Source organism: Lupinus angustifolius, chromosome LG01, assembly GCF_001865875.1.
Source record: "Lupinus angustifolius cultivar Tanjil chromosome LG01, LupAngTanjil_v1.0, whole genome shotgun sequence".
Lineage (NCBI taxonomy): Eukaryota > Viridiplantae > Streptophyta > Magnoliopsida > Fabales > Fabaceae > Lupinus > Lupinus angustifolius.
This window is the reverse complement of record NC_032009.1, coordinates 7315059-7336415: the sequence shown is the minus strand read 5'-3', so window position 1 is coordinate 7336415 and position 21357 is coordinate 7315059. Positions and strand designations below refer to the sequence as shown.

The 21357-nt window shown below is 32.8% G+C and overlaps 2 protein-coding genes across 3 annotated transcripts; one reads left to right on the top strand and one right to left on the bottom strand.

Moving 5' to 3' along the window:
- Window positions 5960-6771, top strand: LOC109348880 (bZIP transcription factor 11-like). The gene has a single exon (XM_019589486.1). The coding sequence runs from the start codon at window positions 6126-6128 to the stop codon at window positions 6618-6620; it is 495 nt and encodes a 164-aa protein (XP_019445031.1). The 5' UTR covers window positions 5960-6125; the 3' UTR covers window positions 6621-6771.
- LOC109348868 (pentatricopeptide repeat-containing protein At5g44230) lies at window positions 9980-13483 on the bottom strand. 2 transcript variants are annotated; one of them, XM_019589475.1, is made up of 3 exons: window positions 11156-13483; window positions 10278-10373; window positions 9982-10151 (listed from the first exon to the last, which is right to left on the bottom strand). In XM_019589475.1, exon 1 carries the CDS (start codon window positions 13427-13429, stop codon window positions 11570-11572), a length of 1860 nt encoding a protein of 619 aa, XP_019445020.1. In that variant the 5' UTR covers window positions 13430-13483; the 3' UTR covers window positions 9982-10151; window positions 10278-10373; window positions 11156-11569. The 2 variants fall into 2 exon arrangements, with proteins under 2 accessions (XP_019445012.1, XP_019445020.1); XM_019589467.1 differs by having other exon boundaries at window positions 9980-10373.

Genomic DNA, 21357 nt, shown 5'->3' with positions numbered 1-21357 from the left:
TAAAGACATGTCACAAAACTATCTCATGTTCTATTCGCCTTTTAAGGATGTGAGAATTCATATTCCTTCTATCTTCACTCATTTTGTAAATATTTGTCCTTAACCTTAACTTCATCTCTTCTCTAATAACCAAAACAATCTCATATATTCTTGTACTTTTCACTTACTCAACAACATAAATAGCTTCATTTATATTTTTTTAGGGTTGCATTCACATATTTTTATTTTATTTTTAGTTACATATATAGTAAATGTATAAACATTTTTGTAATTATTTTATCCTTTTTTATTTACATGTTATTTGATATGATCTTATTATTAATTCAATGACTTGATGATATTATAAATAAATAAGTCTTGAAATTATGGTATATGTATCACAAAGGGAAATTTTTATCCTCAAAAAATCCGACTATTTATATCCTCTTATAATAATAGTGACAATTTGATTGATTATGGACTTAAATGTGATTATGTTTTGTTTAAACTTTGAAATAATTTTGAATATTTAAGAAGCAACAAACATATTGATTATGGACTTAAATATTATAATTATGTTTCAGTTAAACCTTGAAATAAGTTTTCAAATTTTTAAGGATCAAAATTTTCTTTATTTTCTTCCATTTCTTCATTATTTAGATCTCATATTTATGTTAATCATTTATATATTTTTTTGATAAAATAAAATTTTAATTATTCAATAAACTAGATTTTGTGTATGCTAAGAGTAAGTTGTTTTATGTAATAACTTTTGTTATTATTTTGTTTATATTGTTATTTGCTGTCAAATTTTTTGATATATTATTTGTTATTCAAAATTCTCACATGCAATGAATTAAAAATAGTTCTGCAGAAATAAAGATTTTGAACCTCATGATAAACTAAAGTTTGATTTATTGAAATTCAACATCAACAATGTTACTTATGTCGTTAAGATTTATTACTTCAAATTATTGACTCAGAGTTATATTTTATTCTTTTCTAATGTAGTCATTTTGACTTTCGTGACTATTTTTTGTTTTAACTCATACAACTTTAATATTTACATTATATTATTAAATTAATGCACGTCTCTATTTAACTAAAAGCTTAGGCTTTTCATTTAATTATAAATATTAAATGTAGTTTTGAATGCCAACATGCAGCGACTCGTGCAAATGTACGGGTATACTACTAATTTAAATAAAAGTAAAGCAAATGAAATATTAATGATAAAGTGGTCAAATAAGTACTTTACACTAATGTCAAACCTTAATAGAATCATGCAGCGATGGAAAAACGGGTCATCTGACCTATTTTGCATGTGTCTGCATGATGCCCGCAAAACTTAAGTGGGCATGAGCATGTCCGCAAATGTTTAAGGGATAAAATTGCATGTCATACCCATTTTAAAATGGGCAAACGGGCGGCATGTGTGCCTTTTGCTATCTACATTAAAAACAGAAAGTCTTATTGTGATGTTGTTTTCTCATCATTTGGAAGTTGTTATGTTGCTTTTCCTGCCCAACAACTAGCTGAAATTGTAGAAGATGATGATAACCACAACATAGTACCTTTGTTACGTGTAATTCCAGACATAGCATGGGTTTTGTTCAACAACTTTTAGCTGGCACTTAACCAACTCAAGTACTCAACCATGTGAGGAAAATCACTCCAAAGTAAAATACGGGGAAATTAAATTCTAGGAAAAATAGATTAATTTGAGGGAAAATCAAATTAGGGAAAAATTGATTTGGGGAAAACTGAATTAGGGAAAATTGATTTGGGAGAAGGACTAGGTCTAGGTTTATTCTCAATTAGAAGAAGAATGGAACTTGAAAGAAATAGTATAGTGGAAATTTTGGAACTTGGAAGAAGAATATGAGAGTGAGATGAGAGCGTACAAGTGAGAATGAGAAGAATGGAAGAATGGAATTGTGTTTATGTGGATAGTGAACAAGTGATAAAGAATTGTGCTTTTGTGAATACTGAACGTGTGAGAATGGAAGAATATGCATGTCACACTGTCACTTGGTCTAGGTTTAGGTTAGTTTATGCATGTGGGTCGCCTGTATAGCTAGCTTGAAATTCCTGCGAATGTAGCGAGCAAGCGGGTCGGATGATATAGGATAATGGGAAATTGTGATGTTCTGCCCGTATTATTTTGCAGGCAATGCGAGCTAGCCCGCTGGTAATGCTCATAGCCCCATATTGCCATCTCTAGAAGCATGTGTGCACACTTGCCCCACTGATTCAAAACCCTCCTTGAGTTTCCAGAACTTGCATCTCAATCAAATTATCTCCTCTCCACTTTTATATTTTTCAATACCCTTTCACTCTTTATCCTTTCTCACCTTAGTCAACTCTATTGAGTATCTGATATCTTAGAAAGCTATGATATGTTAGAAAGTTAGCCAAAAAAATCCAAATATTCAACTTATCAAATCCAAAAGTTTCAACTTTGTTTGTAAATTTATCATCTTTGTGAGTAGGTTGTCTCAGAAAAAACAAAAGAAAAATATGCTATAATTTTTCTTCCCGATTGTGGCTTTCTATGTTGTTTCTTATCAATTTTAAGGGCTTCAACTTTGCTTTTGAATCTATCGTTTTTCTCACTAAGTGTCTCTTTCTACTACTCCTTTGGCCCTTCATTTTCCAGCATTTAAAAGTGTAAACATTTTTGTAGAAATCATGAAAGATATGATATAATTGGGCTCTTTGTAACAACATTCCTCTAACCATTCACCAACATGGTTCTTACGCTTTTTACCACAAGACTTCAGTAGCTGTAATTGTATCTTAGCATCACCTTCTGCATAAGTTAAATCATGAAATAATGTGTGTGTACACCAATACAACAATCCCTCAAAAGTTAAATCATCAATTTATGTGTGCATACACTAACACAACAAGATGTCAAGCCAATCATTTGAGTTTGCTCACTCTAAATTTTTAGTCAAGATCTGTTGGGAGATCTTCATCCATGGGTTACAATATTTCTCTATGAGCTAAGTGAAAGAAGCATATAAGTAGGTTTGACACAACATCTTGACCTAAAACCATAAGGCATTAGGTCTATGGGTCCATCCACTTATATGTTCTTTAACTCATCCATTTTTGCACAATATGGGACTTCTCAATTCATGTTTGGAATACCCAACATCTCTCCCTCAAGTGTGAGTTCCCCTTCGAGTATTGGATACACCAGAACTCAGCTCTCTATCTACTTGCACCGCTGTTGGCTTATCATTTTATCAACGAAACATGTCGCTTTGACCTCTCGTCAGGAAGACTTTCGTCACAAAAATCCCTCATGGATCTACCGACAACTTGTCGCTTCAATACTCCGTTGAGTCATCGAACCATCGGCTCTGATACCACTTGTTGAAAGATCTTCATCCATGAGTTACAAAATTCCTCCATGAGCTAAGTGAAAGAAGCATATAAGTAGGTTTGACACCACATCTTGACCTAAAACCTTAAGGCGTTTGGTCTATGGATCCATCCACTTATTTGCTTTTTAACTCATCCATTCTTGCATAATGTGAAACTTCTTAATTCACACTTGAAATATCCAACAAGATCTACCACTGCTTTACACATATAATACAACTCTATTAATTTCAATATTCCTCGACATTAGTACATGGCATGACTATGAGTATCATTGACAATTTGGGTAAAGCCCGTGTAACCTGTCCGCTAAAACATATTAGGAAGGAAAGACATGAAAAATGTGCATATCCGCCTTAAAATGTTTGTCGAACATGCCCTATTCGCCCACGAGCATTTCTAATATAAATGACAAAATGGACAATGCTCACGGGCCCGTCCACATAACCCGCAATTTTTTACGGGCAAGACATGCAAATTTTGTCCATTTGCCAGCCCGTTTGCCCACCAAACTCGTGGGTATTTCTATTTGGCAATGTGTGCGACCCTCGAGCATAACGTAAGAAAAAAAGTAAAAAAAATTTAAATAAGTTATGATGTTAAATCTTATGTTTTTTACTAAATATTATCATTAACCAAGCCTTAATTTCATTAACTAAGATCAACTATGTAAATTACATAATACTTTATCACAAATCATGTTTATCAATAAAACATTGATCTATAAATATTTCTTAATTATTCCATTTATTATTTTTCTTGGCATTTTTCTAGAAACTAGATTAACATTCATTTGATCAATTTTCCTTACTAGAGCTCCTAATAGTTTCCTCCACACATATCCAAATTATTCATGATATAGTTATATAATATGTTCTTTAATATGAGTAATTCCAACTTTATCCCTAGTACAGTCATTTATAATCATATTTTATCTAATGTGTTCATTTATCCATCACAACATTCTCATATATACCTACATGTAATTAATTTTTTTATTGACATTTTAGGACATTTAGTCTTTGTATAATGATATATTTAAAGCATATTATTTGTGAAAGTAACTTTCAATCACTATAAATTTTATACAAATTTCAAAAAAATTATGCATAATATAATTAAATATTGAAATTCATGCTTATTGGACTAATTTAATATGATAAACTAGCTCATAAGGGAGAAATGTGTAATTTATTATAATTAACTTTTATAATCTCGTGAAATGTTGGACTTCAATAATTTAAATGGGTGTGGAACTTTGCAAAAATCGACATGAACACGTGGCACAACCACACTATTAATATGATATAGAGCCTAACCAATATTAGATCACCTATAAATATTTATTTGTGCAATATTTCACACTCTACATTAAATATGAGTTTAAAATGTAGTAAATTTTTTTACATTGACAACACATTATCTGTTATTGGTTTAAGTTATTTTTGTTTGAGAGTCAATGATAGTTAACATATGAATGATATATGATTTGTTGATAATGTAAAAACATGTATATTGTCAGTAAACTATGAACTGGACATTTGATTGGTCAAAGCCTCTCATCTAACCGATTTTATATCAAAATTAGGATAACTTAGTTCAACTTGATTGATTTAAGACTAAAACTGATGACTTAGATTGTCAGATGGACTGAGTCAATAAAAAATATTAAAAAACAAAACGATGACATTTTGAAATAAAAAACTCGTGTGCTTAACTTATTTGTGATTATACTTAACATTTGTTAACTTATATTCTAGCAAAATCTTAATTGTTTAATTAAATTTTAAATTTATTTGTATGCTTATTACAATTAAAAGTTTAATAGAATTTTCAACTTATTTATAATATTTTGTGATAAGAATTAATTATTTAATTAGGTATAATAATATTTTTAAATTTAAAGTAAAAATTTATTATGCAATATTATTTTGAATTTTGAATATAAACGGAATCATTACCCATCTGAGTTTAATATCACTCCTTTTCTTTCTTCCCAGTTAACCCCTTTCTTTTCTAGTTTTTATTATGCACACTCACACAAAAAAACAAAACAGCAAATATCATCAAAGTACCCACTAGCCATTTTTGTGGCTTATTTTATTCCATCATTACAATGGCCATTTTTCAATAAATTTCATGAATCCCTTCAAAACCTCTCCTTCTATCACCCCTTCTCTCTTTTCTGCTACATTTTCCTTATCATCTTCTTTTGTCTATAGAATTTTAGTTTAACCAAACCATAGTCTTTGACACCCTCTTTCAATATCTACAACTTTCTCCTGCTTATATTTATCACATAAAATCCTCTACCCTACTTATATCTGAATTGAACCATTAGTTACAATATTCTTGCACACACAAAAAAAACGGTTTTGTACTTCTGTTTTGTTCATATATTACATATATTTAGTTATGAAAGACTAAGAGACAAGTATACACAAATGTCTACAGAAAAAAGTGATACTCTCCTCTCTGGTTATGAGATCAACTCCACCCTTAGGCGCAGGACACATTTGGTGCAATCTTTCTCTGTTGTTTTCCTCTATTGGTTCTATATTTTCTCATGAACTAAACCCCATTAATTATTTCTCTGCAAACCCCATCATAATTTAATTTTCTACCTTTGTTCTTTTCATTTTAATCCATAATTTCAATCAAGTTTAATAAACAAACCTTCCTTCAAAATAGTGTTATTTCATAAACATATATAATACTTTGTAAGTACTAAGTAGCAAGTAACATAGCATAGCATGGCTTCTTCACCTAGTGGAGGCTATTCAGGTGGTTCAAGCTCTCTTCAGAATTCTAACTCTGGTTCTGAGAGAGATCACCAACAGCACCATGTCATGGATCAAAAGAAGAGGAAGAGAATGTTGTCCAATAGAGAATCGGCTCGAAGATCGAGGATGAAGAAACAGCAACACCTGGATGATCTTGTTGCTCAAGCAAACCAGCTCAATAAGGAGAATAACCAAATCAGCACAAGAGTAGAAATCACCACCCATCTGTACCTGAAAATTGAGGCTGAGAATGCAATTATCCGTGCTCAAGTTGCAGAACTAAGTAACAGGTTGCAATCACTTAATGAAATCATAAATTACATAAATTCACCATCATGCAATTATCTCATTGATGAAGATTATGAGGAGAATATGTTCAATGATTGTGGATTCATGATGGACCTGTGGAACACTGTGCCTGTCAAACAACCAATCATGGCCTCTGCTGACATGTTCATGTATTGATTGATGAATTTTGATTTGGAATTATGTTAGTCTTGGTTGATTCTTGGTGCTAATTAATTGCAAGAACAACCTGTGTTTGTGTTTTTCTTTGTTGTTTTTCTTGTAATGTCAATTACTCCCATTATATTATATCAGACATATTAAGGGTTGTGTATATTGTAAGAGATGATAGTTTTTTCAATCAAGAACCAAATATCAATAAAGGGTGACCAAGTAGATTAGGCATCAAATATTAATATTTTCCAGAAAATATGATAATGATAAAGAAAGAGCTGAAAATTATTGTATATATCAAACCAATCATGATAATATTTCTACTCAAAATCAATTGGGGATGAGAAATAACATAACAAATATTTAAACTATAGGTGCACAACAAATCATACAATTTACATTAAGAAATGTAATTAACTAATATCCAACTTGCAGATTCAAGAAACTATCATGAAATTCTAATTAAAACTAGAGTAAATTATATTGACATCTCCTGAATTTTAATGAAATTATACAAATTACCTCTCATTTTTTTAAACTTACACAAATCACCACTAATTATATACATGCATTACATTGATTAGCTCTGTACGAGAGATAAGTGTAATTTCTTAAACAAAAAATGGTGATGAATATAATTAAGTCAAACAAAATATGATATAATGTGAAGACAAATTCAACTAGTATAAATTCAATGTCCATTTATTATTTTTGATTCGTTGCAAACTGTATCAATAATTATAAGGAAATGTTTAAATCACTCTTATAATATATTGTAACTAACCAAAATAATAAATAGACATTGACTCTTATACTTCTTATACTGCTTAAACTTGCTTTCACAATATACCTTATTTTGTTGAACTTAATTACACTCAGCACCATTTTTTTGTTTAAGAAATTACATTTATCTCTCATACAGCAGTAATCAGTGTAATGTATGTATATATAATTAGGGGTGATTTGTATAAGTTTAAAAAAGACATGTATGATTTATATAATTTCACTAAAATTCGGGATGGATGGGTTAGTCTAATTTACTCTAAAAACTAAGTGCACTCTAACCATGGTAATCCCTCTAATTGATCAACCAAAAAGTGGTTGGTAGTAGACTAGGAGTAAGGTGGAATGTTTTAGAGAGGGCTTTACCTAATTACTATTTTCAGGTGGAAGGTTATTCTCACAATTATGTATATTAAATATGCGGTCAAAATCCAAAAAATAAAAAATCTTCAATTTTCCACATAAACTTTTCATTGACTCTCACCCATTGTTACGAAATCATACATTTGAAGAATATTAATTTTTTTAAAAATATTGAATACACCAGTGCCTGAAATCTACAACTTGCAATAGAATCATTTCTCACCACAGGTCCCTAACTTTGGGATGACATCTTTTATTCCAAAAGAATTTAATATATATATATATACTGACAGTGTAAGTGTTTTTTATATTGTCAGCAAATCATCATCATTCATATATTAGCTACTATTGACTTTCAAATAAAAATATTATAAATCAACAGTGGATGATGTGCTTACAATGTAAAAAAATTTACACTGTTAATGCATAGATTTTAAACTCATTCCAAAATAGTGTACTATCCCATGTACCACAATTTGTAATTACTTAGAATAATATTTAATTATTAATTTTTTAACTTAAATACATTTTTTAATCAATTATGATCAATAATACTATATTGAATAGCATATTGTATGTGACAACAAATGTGCTCCCCTAACTTTTAATGTACACTTCATGCTTGTCATAGTACAATTTACCAACAATGAACTTCATGCTTCTCAAGATGTCATAATAATAAAGGCATCTTGCTAATAACATATAATGTTAAGAAATTTAACATGGATGTTAAATGCGAGTATATGATGGTACCATTAATATTAATTGGCCACACTAACGAAATGTATATTAAAACTAGATGATCGTGACGTTTCATTAATTCATAAAGGAAAAACAAATGTATCCATATATAATGAATTTTATATATTATCATTCTATTATCTATTATTCATATTTTGTCATTATTTACTCTTCAAAAAATGTAATATAAATGAACGATGTAATGACTATGTATAATTTTTTGAATGTAATATTGATACACTGATAGTGTAAAGAATTATACACAATCAGTATATCATTCACCATTTATTTGGATTACTTTTTTTGGAAAGTCAAACATAATTAAGAATGAATGGTAGATGATGTTGTGACTGTATAAAAAATTCCTTAAATGTCACTGTACTCATAAGTGCGAAATGTATGTCATTATTGTTATGTATATAATACAAATATTATAACTACGTAGAGGGTTGGTGTATGCCATTTCAACAAAAACAAACTTCAGACCAATCGCACTCAATTAATGCAAAGTCTCTTTAGAATACTTGTAAAGAGAGAAACCAATTAAAATTTTGGTGTGTACTTATATATTTTTAGAGAAAGACAATTATTACATATGATAGAATTGTGTGCCATTTCCTAAAATAATAGGTTATTTTTGTGCATAAGAATATCATATTTGCATTATTAGAATGCGCATACCTTCATTGTTTGGACTTGCATGGTTGGACAGAATATGTGGGGATATATTAATCAAAAGTAAAAATTAATTAACTAATTAGGGCCATCAACATCTAAGGCTTTGTTCTGAAGAGTGATTTTGAAGGGGGGAAATATGGCTTTAGAAAGCCTCCTCAATTGTTTAGGAGTTGGATAAAGGAGAGAGAAAGGTTTTGGAGGGTTTCTCAAACCCCCAATGTGTCTATTTTTATAGTTTCTCCAATTTGAGTTTTTCTGAGATAAAATATAAAAATACCTAAATATTTTTCTCATTGTTAATTACATTATTAAAGGAAAAATAAAAAATATTCAAACATTATCATTAGTTTACCTTCCTATCTAAATTTCACTCTCAAACAAGGGAGATGATTGCCTTCATTTCTCCTTCCTTTTCTCCCTCTTCCTGGCCCTTTGATCTATCTTCTTCCTTTTCCCTCATTACTCCTAAACATAGCCTAAAGGGAAAGTAAGAATTAATAAACTAATTAGGTCATCATCCTCTTAAAGTTTAAGGTTTGTTTATGAGTTGTATTTGGAGATGAAGGAAAAGAAATGGAAGGCTTAAGAGTCGTAAAATACACTTATGAGATAGTTTTGTAACCTTTTCTTTCTATTCCTTCCCTTCGAAAACTCAATTCGCAAAATGTCAAAAGCTATCAAGTTCAATGACTGCATTTTTTCAAAACAAAAAGTTCAAATGACTAAAGATGTTAACAAGGGAACCATGTTTAAGGAGTGAAAAATCTTATTATACATAATGACCGAGATGGTTCTTCACCTTCAAAAGAAAATTATCTAGAAAGACCCATTTATATTAAAAGTTATATACTCCAGATTAGTTATTGATTTTAAATGATAAAAATAACTCACTTTGCCCATCCTGAAATATAATTCTCCAAGGATGATATGCATTGCCAGTATTCTCTTTCATTATGGGGGAGGGGAAGGTATCTGCATAAGATGGATTAAATTTGATTTTTGGAAGGTTATAAGTTAAACTAAAATAGAACGCATTGCTCAAAAACCAATTTATATGAAGTTTCAAATAAAAAGAATGCTCAAGAATTTATTGCTTACAGTATCAGCTTGAGACTAAGTTGTTTCATGATGAGCTTTTCAGCATATAACTCAGCAATGCAAGCTTAGTTCACACTTTCTTATTAATTCAAAATCCTGGTAAAACATAAGATCTGTATGAGTAAAATAGTTCATTCAAGACTTTGGCAAGAAAACAATATCAGCAATGAGCAAGAGACAAACATAAAAATGAGTTCTGGTAGTTTTGAGATGACATGAGGTTGGAGTGGATTAAGAGATAGGAACAAGTTATTTATTCTCACATTATATCGGATTGTTCACTTTTGAACAAAATTTCCCACCTAAATGAAACACTTTAAAAGGGCAACCAAATGCACGAAAGTCCCTCCTAATGGGATATGAGAAGATTAGATGTATGTAACTTTACTCTCACAAACGAAAAAGTCATTTCCAGGACCCGAATGAAACACTGCCATGCAAAATACTAACCCAATTTTTAATACTTATAATCAAGAAAAAATGACACGAGATTCAATTATGACCCTCCATGTAGCCATGATTGAGTATAGAAGGCCATTTGATGCTCTAAAGCAAGGGAAGATAGTTGCATAAATAATCACAAATTTATCCATAATTCTTCCTTCTTTCTCTAACTCAAAACTATGAGTGATTACTAAACAAAACCTTCTTTTGGTGCAGCAGGACATTGATACTAAAAAAGTATCTTATTTCTTCTAATGTGATTTTGATGAATCAGTATAACACTAAGAAGAGGCACTTTCTTTAAAGAAATAAAGTAATTTATAAAGGAAATCTAAATTCATTTTCACAACAGCTACCTATAAAAATTGAAATAGCTCATGAAGTCTATATCATAGAACCATTTTTCTAAGGTACTTTCCAACTACCTACTATACCTCTTTCAGACTTATTGAAAAGATCTCTCCAGTGAACCAGGTCAAATTGAAGACCGAAAAATATAAGAGGTTCCTTTAGCTGATTTATTCAGTATCTCTTCACTCCTTGCTTTCTATAACTAACCATTGGTTAATTTGTCACTGCCAATGTGAAGTTTCAGGATTCCACCAGAATCAATGAAGTACAGTTTCTCTTGTCCTCTATATTGTAAATGAATGAAAAGGTGTCCATTTGATATAAAATTTCTATTTCTCTGATGGTTGATCATTTCTACTCCAGGCGGCAACAACAGATTTCGTTATATGCTTCTAATTTATCAAACATACCAAATGGCCACTCCGACTTCAAAGTTATTCGTCTAAGTTCTAACTTCAATACACCAGTATTTCACCTGCATATGAACATAGCCTCAATCACCAAAAGTTACCACAAGAGCAGGCCCCATCAAGGAAGTGGTGAAATCTCATGTTATCTCTCACAACAATTTTTCTTCCTGTAACTTTTGATGCGCCACACATTACAATATGACAATCCTCACATATCCTAAGGTTCTTCATAATCTTTATAGTTGAACCAGCATCACTCCTAAGCAGTCCATATGCCAAAGCTAGTTTTTCACTATGAGTCATCAGTATACACCTCTTTTCATTATCACTAATGTCATATGACACTGAACATAGGTTTGGCTGGTATCCGATAGCTTTCAGTCGGTCCATAAGATCATCTAATTCCTTCTTTATGTCAGTAATTTCTGGATGTGTCACATCACCAGCAAAGAACTCATGAACTATACCATCCTTTGCTTCGAACCAGCTATACCCGGGATTCTTTTTCAATTTCTTTTCCCTCATCAATTTCCTAACCCTTGACACATCATCCCATCTTCCAGCTGATGCATATGTTTTAGAAAGCAATAAATAATTTCCTATGTTATCAGGTTCAAGCTCAAACAAATGTTTAGATGCAGTCTCAGCAACATCGGGATTCCCATGGATGTGTGACGCTCCAAGAAGTGCTCCCCAAACAGCTCCATTAGGCTTCATAGGCATTGTCTCAATGAGTCTATGTGCTTTCTCCAAGTGTCCAGCTCGGCCAAGAAGGTCTGCCATGCAAGCATAATGATCAGCAGTTGGAGCAACACCGTAACACTTTTCCATGGTTGCAAAGATCTGCTGACCTTGGTCTACCATGCCTGCATGACTGCATGCTGTAAGCACCCCGACAAAAGTAACATGGTTCGGTTTTATCTCTGTCTCCAACATCTCATAAAATAGATTCATTGCTTCATTAGCATTGCCATGAATAGCAAAGCCCACAATCATGGAACTGTAAGAAAACACATTTCTTTCCTTCATTCCTTTAAACACATTATATGCCTCTTCTACATTGCCACATTTTGAGTACATATCAATCAATGCTGATCCCACAAGGACATTATTTTCTGGCCTAAATCTCGAACTCTCAGCAATGTCCCTTATCCAATTAGCATACTTAGACGCACCCAATTGAGCACAAGCAGAAATAACACCAACTAAAGTAACTTCATCAATCTCTACACCCTCATTTTGCAACAGCTCGAAAAACTCCAATGCTTTCTTCGGCATGGCATTTTGAGCATACCCATTCACCATTGCACTCCATGCCACCATATCCTTCACAGGCAACTCATCAAACAAGTCCCCCGCCGACCCCATATCACCAATCTTAGCATACGCCACAATCAACGCAGTCCAAGAAACAACATCCCGTTCAGGCATTTCATCGAATACGTTGCGAGCACTAGGCAACAACCCACACTTCACATACATATCAATCATAGTGTTATTTACATACAAATCAGATGCAAACCCACCAATTGAAATTGTCTGTGCATGAACCTGCGCTCCTAAACGCGCGTCACGCGCGGCGCCACAAGCGGAGAAAAGGGCGGAGAAGGTAAACGAGACGGGACCAGTGCATTTCATCCTCATGGAACCGTATAATCGAAACGCTTCGAAAATGTCTCCTTTATGAGCGTAGGCGCGAATGAGAGCGGTCCAGAGAAAAGGGTTGGGGTTGTGAACTTGTGAGAAGAGGAGGAGAGGGTAGGTGTGGATTGGAACATGGCGGAGCGTGGTGAGAACGCGCAGGAGCTTGGTGATGACGTAGGAAGATTGGTTAAGGTTGTTACGGTAGATGAAGGCGTGGACTCGTTTGATTTGGTTAAGGGTAGTACAACCTTGTAGAATAGACACAAGTTCAGACTCCAAAACCTTTCGGTGAAGGTTAATCATGTTGTGTTAAAGCTCCAAAAACAGAGTTCATCACTTCACCACAGGTTATTTGGGTGTGAGAGAGAGTCATGTTTTGTAAATATATATATCATTTTTCCATCTAAGATTAGTGTAATGATTACATAACATATGATAATACTTGAATACCTATCTCATAATTTTTTTGTCTCTTAGTCTCGTACCAATCAAACATTATAAAATAATATTAAAATATTAACTTCTATTTTTATAATTTTTTTTTAAATAAACGAAGTTTTGTGATTAGTTTAGTACATCAAGTGGGATATGAATGGAGATATCTAATCCTCATCCATCAAATGCACATCCTCTCACGGATCTACTAATATTAATAAATTCATATCACTTGTCCCCAAAAATTTTATCTCATGTTTATATCTAATCAAGATATATATATAAGTAATATAATTATCTATTTATGATTTTTCTATTTAAGTGAATGATGTATTTTAATTGGTCTAATATATCAATAGGGACATAAACAAAGATAGAGGATCTTCACTCGATATTAAATGGGATGTGATATGTGTTCTTTCAAAAAATTTACTAATGTATATAGTGTAAAATCTGTACACTGACAGTGTAAAGATTTATACACATACACACTATCATCCACCATTTATTTGGATTACTTCATCAATGGTGGATGATACAATGACAGTGTATAAATCTTGTACACTATCGGTGCATACATTTTTTTCTCAACGTATATTTAATTTATTTTTAAATATAAACATTATAAATTACCAAATTTATTATAACTTTATATTTTAGTATGGGAGTATCCAATAATTCACTTTATGAAATGCAAAATTGGAAGATAGGATGGATAGGCATCAAAATAAACTTCTAAAATGCATATAATAAATTAAGATAGTCTCTTGTTAAAGATTGTTTGATTGATGATGGTTTCCCAAACAATTTTGTGAGGATGGTGGACAAGTGCATTTCTTCAACTAAGATGCAATTGTTGTGGAATGGAGATGTATTGGAACCTTTCAACCCATAATAACTTGGTATCAAGTAAGGTGATCTTCTATCTCCTTATTTATTTGTGTTGCATTGAAAAATTGTCCCAACTTATTATATATGTTGTTGAATTTGAGAATGGGAAACCTATCAAATTGAGGAGGGTTAACTCAAAGCAATCTCACTTAGTTTTTGTAAAAGATCTTATTTTTTTTATAAAGACTGTATTGGATTAAATGGAGATTATTAAAACCTGTCTTGATCTATTTGCTAAGAGCTCACGTTAAAAGGTGAGTGAAGAAAAAAAATATAATATATTTTTCAAAATATTTAACATTTTCAATTTGGTAGCAAATGCCATAAATAACACATTCTCAAACGAAAATATAATATTTTTTTCAATATATTTAACATTTTCAATTTGGTAGCGAATGCCTTAAATGACACATTCTCAAAGGAAAATGCAATCACAATTGGCATACATATGACAGCCAATGTCATTATAATATCAATCCATTCTTCATGGAGGATGAATTGTGGTTTCCATAGTTGATAGCTTTGCACCAAAAGAAATTCAAGCTCACGTGCATATTTCAAAAGCAAATAGTACAAGTGACAATTGTTATCAATCGTAAATAATATCTTCATTTTTATTTAGGTTTCGTACATTATTTTATAATTTATTACAACTCCCCATAAAATAAAAGCAACATATATTTTTTCCCACAATAATAAACATCATTCTTATTCTTATTTAGATCTCACAACATCTACATTTTTCCTATAACATCTACCTTTTTCCCACAACATCTACTTCTCTCCACATTTTCTATTGGCTAAGAACAACCAAGAATTGTTTTTATTTAAGAACAAAAGTCAGAAAATAAGAATGGGAAAGTGGAGAACAGAATAAAAATGTTCTTATTTCGATAACAACATCGTTAAGAACAAACAAACACAGTGGTTGCTCTAATAGTATGATGGAGGATTAGTTATTGAATAAGCAAGCATGCTCAGTCGTATTAAAAAAAGCCTTATTGGATTACTAATTATATTGAAGAGTAATTTATAATTTAGTTATTGTTTTATTTTAATGTATCGGGCCTATTATGTTAGCCAAGTTAGGAGTAACCCTAAAAACTTACTGTAAAAGGTTGTTACTTCTGCTACAGCAATCTTATGGAATGAAATATTTTATTCAGTAATTTTCTTCTTCTACATTTATTTCAATTAGCTACTACTGTGATTTGATCCTGTATCAATTGATGCTTTCATTCTTGAACAATGCTTGCTAAACCAACAAGCAAAGACATTGATGAGTCCTTACTACAACTATTTTCAGAAAAATTGAAAGAAAACCAAGATCAACAAGATTCTAGACATTAAGCCATTGTTGAGGCTTTCTATTCCATTACTGATAAACTGACCATTATTACTGTCCAACTACCAAAACCACCAGATCCAATCCTTCAAATTGGGATCTACCTCCAAATATAGCCCCACCCACACCAACTCAACCTACAAACCTTACCCTCTCACCTAACCTAAATCAGCCTAGAAACCCCACTGTTTTTCCCACCTATACACACTCACTTATGTCCCCATTTTTCTACCCCCACGTTCCATTTGTTCGTTCACCCTACAACCCTCTCCCAACCCCACAACAGTCATGAACCCCTAAGTTGCAACTCATTCATTTTGATGTCTCGGAGCCATTAGATTGGCTATTCCAAACTGAACAATTTTTTCAACTGTATCAAGTACCTTCAGATCAAAGACTGCATATCATTTCATTCTACATGAAAGGGGAAGCACTTAGCTGGTTCAAATGGGCATTTTACAATGCCATGTTCACTGATTTGGGAAAGTTTCACTCGTTCATTGGAAATATGTTTCGGTTCATCTTGTTATGAAAACCATCAAGTGAAATTGTTCAAACTCCGCCAGACCGGATATGTGGTAGAATACCAACAATAGTTTGAGAAACTATGCAACATAATCTAGGGGCTCCCACTAGAGGTAATTCTCAATTGCTTCCTATCTGGTCTTAACACCGAGATTCGATGAGAACTAGTTGTTTTAAGACCAACTCACATAACTGAGACATTGGGCTTAGCCAAATTAGTGGAATAAAAAATTAAAGACTTCAAACATGCATTCTCTAAGCAGTTTCGGCCACCCAACCATACTACCTACCCGAGACCACAAACTTTACAAACTCAAACACATCCAAATCCTACCTCTGCATCTACTTTGCCTTTTCGTCGACTCACACTTGGCCAAATGCAAGAATGACATTCCCAAGGCACGTGCTATAATTGCGATCAGAAATTTTATGTGGGAACCGTTGGCAACAAAAAAAATTCTTACTGCTACTTGTGAATGATTTCTCTACTAAACCTTAGGACCAATTATCATTCTTCGATAACACGGATGAAGAGGCCATGCTACCTCCACAAGAGCTTATTCACTTTCAACTTTATGAACAAGCCCACCATTTATTTGGATTACTTCATCAATGGTGGATGATACAATGACAGTGTATAAATCTTGTACACTATCGGTGCATACATTTTTTTCTCAACGTATATTTAATTTATTTTTAAATATAAACATTATAAATTACCAAATTTATTATAACTTTATATTTTAGTATGGGAGTATCCAATAATTCACTTTATGAAATGCAAAATTGGAAGATAGGATGGATAGGCATCAAAATAAACTTCTAAAATGCATATAATAAATTAAGATAGTCTCTTGTTAAAGATTGTTTGATTGATGATGGTTTCCCAAACAATTTTGTGAGGATGGTGGACAAGTGCATTTCTTCAACTAAGATGCAATTGTTGTGGAATGGAGATGTATTGGAACCTTTCAACCCATAATAACTTGGTATCAAGTAAGGTGATCTTCTATCTCCTTATTTATTTGTGTTGCATTGAAAAATTGTCCCAACTTATTATATATGTTGTTGAATTTGAGAATGGGAAACCTATCAAATTGAGGAGGGTTAACTCAAAGCAATCTCACTTAGTTTTTGTAAAAGATCTTATTTTTTTTATAAAGACTGTATTGGATTAAATGGAGATTATTAAAACCTGTCTTGATCTATTTGCTAAGAGCTCACGTTAAAAGGTGAGTGAAGAAAAAAAATATAATATATTTTTCAAAATATTTAACATTTTCAATTTGGTAGCAAATGCCATAAATAACACATTCTCAAACGAAAATATAATATTTTTTTCAATATATTTAACATTTTCAATTTGGTAGCGAATGCCTTAAATGACACATTCTCAAAGGAAAATGCAATCACAATTGGCATACATATGACAGCCAATGTCATTATAATATCAATCCATTCTTCATGGAGGATGAATTGTGGTTTCCATAGTTGATAGCTTTGCACCAAAAGAAATTCAAGCTCACGTGCATATTTCAAAAGCAAATAGTACAAGTGACAATTGTTATCAATCGTAAATAATATCTTCATTTTTATTTAGGTTTCGTACATTATTTTATAATTTATTACAACTCCCCATAAAATAAAAGCAACATATATTTTTTCCCACAATAATAAACATCATTCTTATTCTTATTTAGATCTCACAACATCTACATTTTTCCTATAACATCTACCTTTTTCCCACAACATCTACTTCTCTCCACATTTTCTATTGGCTAAGAACAACCAAGAATTGTTTTTATTTAAGAACAAAAGTCAGAAAATAAGAATGGGAAAGTGGAGAACAGAATAAAAATGTTCTTATTTCGATAACAACATCGTTAAGAACAAACAAACACAGTGGTTGCTCTAATAGTATGATGGAGGATTAGTTATTGAATAAGCAAGCATGCTCAGTCGTATTAAAAAAAGCCTTATTGGATTACTAATTATATTGAAGAGTAATTTATAATTTAGTTATTGTTTTATTTTAATGTATCGGGCCTATTATGTTAGCCAAGTTAGGAGTAACCCTAAAAACTTACTGTAAAAGGTTGTTACTTCTGCTACAGCAATCTTATGGAATGAAATATTTTATTCAGTAATTTTCTTCTTCTACATTTATTTCAATTAGCTACTACTGTGATTTGATCCTGTATCAATTGATGCTTTCATTCTTGAACAATGCTTGCTAAACCAACAAGCAAAGACATTGATGAGTCCTTACTACAACTATTTTCAGAAAAATTGAAAGAAAACCAAGATCAACAAGATTCTAGACATTAAGCCATTGTTGAGGCTTTCTATTCCATTACTGATAAACTGACCATTATTACTGTCCAACTACCAAAACCACCAGATCCAATCCTTCAAATTGGGATCTACCTCCAAATATAGCCCCACCCACACCAACTCAACCTACAAACCTTACCCTCTCACCTAACCTAAATCAGCCTAGAAACCCCACTGTTTTTCCCACCTATACACACTCACTTATGTCCCCATTTTTCTACCCCCACGTTCCATTTGTTCGTTCACCCTACAACCCTCTCCCAACCCCACAACAGTCATGAACCCCTAAGTTGCAACTCATTCATTTTGATGTCTCGGAGCCATTAGATTGGCTATTCCAAACTGAACAATTTTTTCAACTGTATCAAGTACCTTCAGATCAAAGACTGCATATCATTTCATTCTACATGAAAGGGGAAGCACTTAGCTGGTTCAAATGGGCATTTTACAATGCCATGTTCACTGATTTGGGAAAGTTTCACTCGTTCATTGGAAATATGTTTCGGTTCATCTTGTTATGAAAACCATCAAGTGAAATTGTTCAAACTCCGCCAGACCGGATATGTGGTAGAATACCAACAATAGTTTGAGAAACTATGCAACATAATCTAGGGGCTCCCACTAGAGGTAATTCTCAATTGCTTCCTATCTGGTCTTAACACCGAGATTCGATGAGAACTAGTTGTTTTAAGACCAACTCACATAACTGAGACATTGGGCTTAGCCAAATTAGTGGAATAAAAAATTAAAGACTTCAAACATGCATTCTCTAAGCAGTTTCGGCCACCCAACCATACTACCTACCCGAGACCACAAACTTTACAAACTCAAACACATCCAAATCCTACCTCTGCATCTACTTTGCCTTTTCGTCGACTCACACTTGGCCAAATGCAAGAATGACATTCCCAAGGCACGTGCTATAATTGCGATCAGAAATTTTATGTGGGAACCGTTGGCAACAAAAAAAATTCTTACTGCTACTTGTGAATGATTTCTCTACTAAACCTTAGGACCAATTATCATTCTTCGATAACACGGATGAAGAGGCCATGCTACCTCCACAAGAGCTTATTCACTTTCAACTTTATGAACAAGCTCTTGAAGGCCAACCATCTCCTAAAACACTAAGGTTATTGGTACAATTTATGGACATCCAGTTATTGTTTTAGTTGATACTGGTAGTTTACACAATATTCTATAACCCAGATAGGCCCACTATTTGCAATTGGAAATTTCACCTACACCACAATTTCATGTGATGGTGGGCAATGGTGCACATATATTATACGAGGTTATGTTCTAATACCCCAATTGTGTTACAAAATCAGCTTTTTCATATTCCATTCTACTTACTTCCTATTAAAGGAGCAGATGTAGTCTTGGGCATTGAGTGGTTACGGATATTGGGACCCGTTACCTCAGACTTTGCAATTCCATCGATGTATTTCGAGGTTGGTGACACCACCATCACCCTCTAGGGTAATATGACAAACACTTGTGATCCATTTACCTTACATCAACTACACCGCCTCATTCACACTAATTCTATTGCCTCATTCCATACAATTACATTTCTTCCACTAACAACTACAACCACTACAGAACCTTCCCCCCAAACAAATACCCACCCAAAAATTCAAACACTCCTAATCCAATTCCAACAACTATTCCACTCACCACAAGGCCTACCCCCAAATTGCCCACATAACCATCAAATTCCACTTCTTCCTAATTCGGCCCCAGTTTCAGTGAGACCCTATAGATACCCACACTGTCAAAAAGAAGCAATGACCAAAATGATTCAAGACATGCTCCATGAGGGGATTATTGCACCTAGTACAAGCCCATTTTCCTCTCTTGTCCTACTGGTCAAAAAGAAAGATGGCACATGGCGATTTTGCGTTGACTATCGCACCCTCAATGCCATTAATGTTCGGGATCGATTCCATATTCCCATAATTGATGAACTACTAGATGTACTACAAGGCACAACTATTTTCTAAAAAATTGACTTAAGGTCCAGATATCATCAAATTCGTGTGCACACTGAGGATACACATAAAATTGCATTCAAAACCTTTGACGGTCATTATGAATTCCTAGTCATGTCGTTTGGGATGACTGATATGCCATCAAGTATCCAGGCCACAATGAACGATCTACTCCAGCCTCACCTATGTCGGTTTGTATTGGTATTCTTTGATGATATATTAATTTACAATACATGTGTGATTGACCACCTAGTTCATTTGCATATTGTTCTGGAATTATTGGTTTCTAATCAGTTTTATGCCAAGTTGTCAAAGTGTATTTTTGGTGTTTCATCAATTAGTTATCTAGGCCACATTATCTCATCCAATGGGGTCAAACCCAACCCGGATAAAATACAAGCCATAGTAGATTGGCCAAGGTCTCATTCCCTCATGGCACTTAAGGGTTTCCTAGGCTTCATAGGGTTTTACCAGAAGTTTGTCAAACCATATATGTCACTAGTCGTTCCGCTCACAAATTTACTCAGATCACAGAAGTTTACATGGTCGTCTCAGGATTAGGAGGTCTTTACAAATTTACAGACGGTTATGACTACAATACATATACTACAACTACCCGACTTCTCCAAGTCCTTTGATGTGGAGACTGATGCATCAATAGTGGCAATTAGGGTTGTCATCTCCCATCAAGGTCACTCGTTCGCATT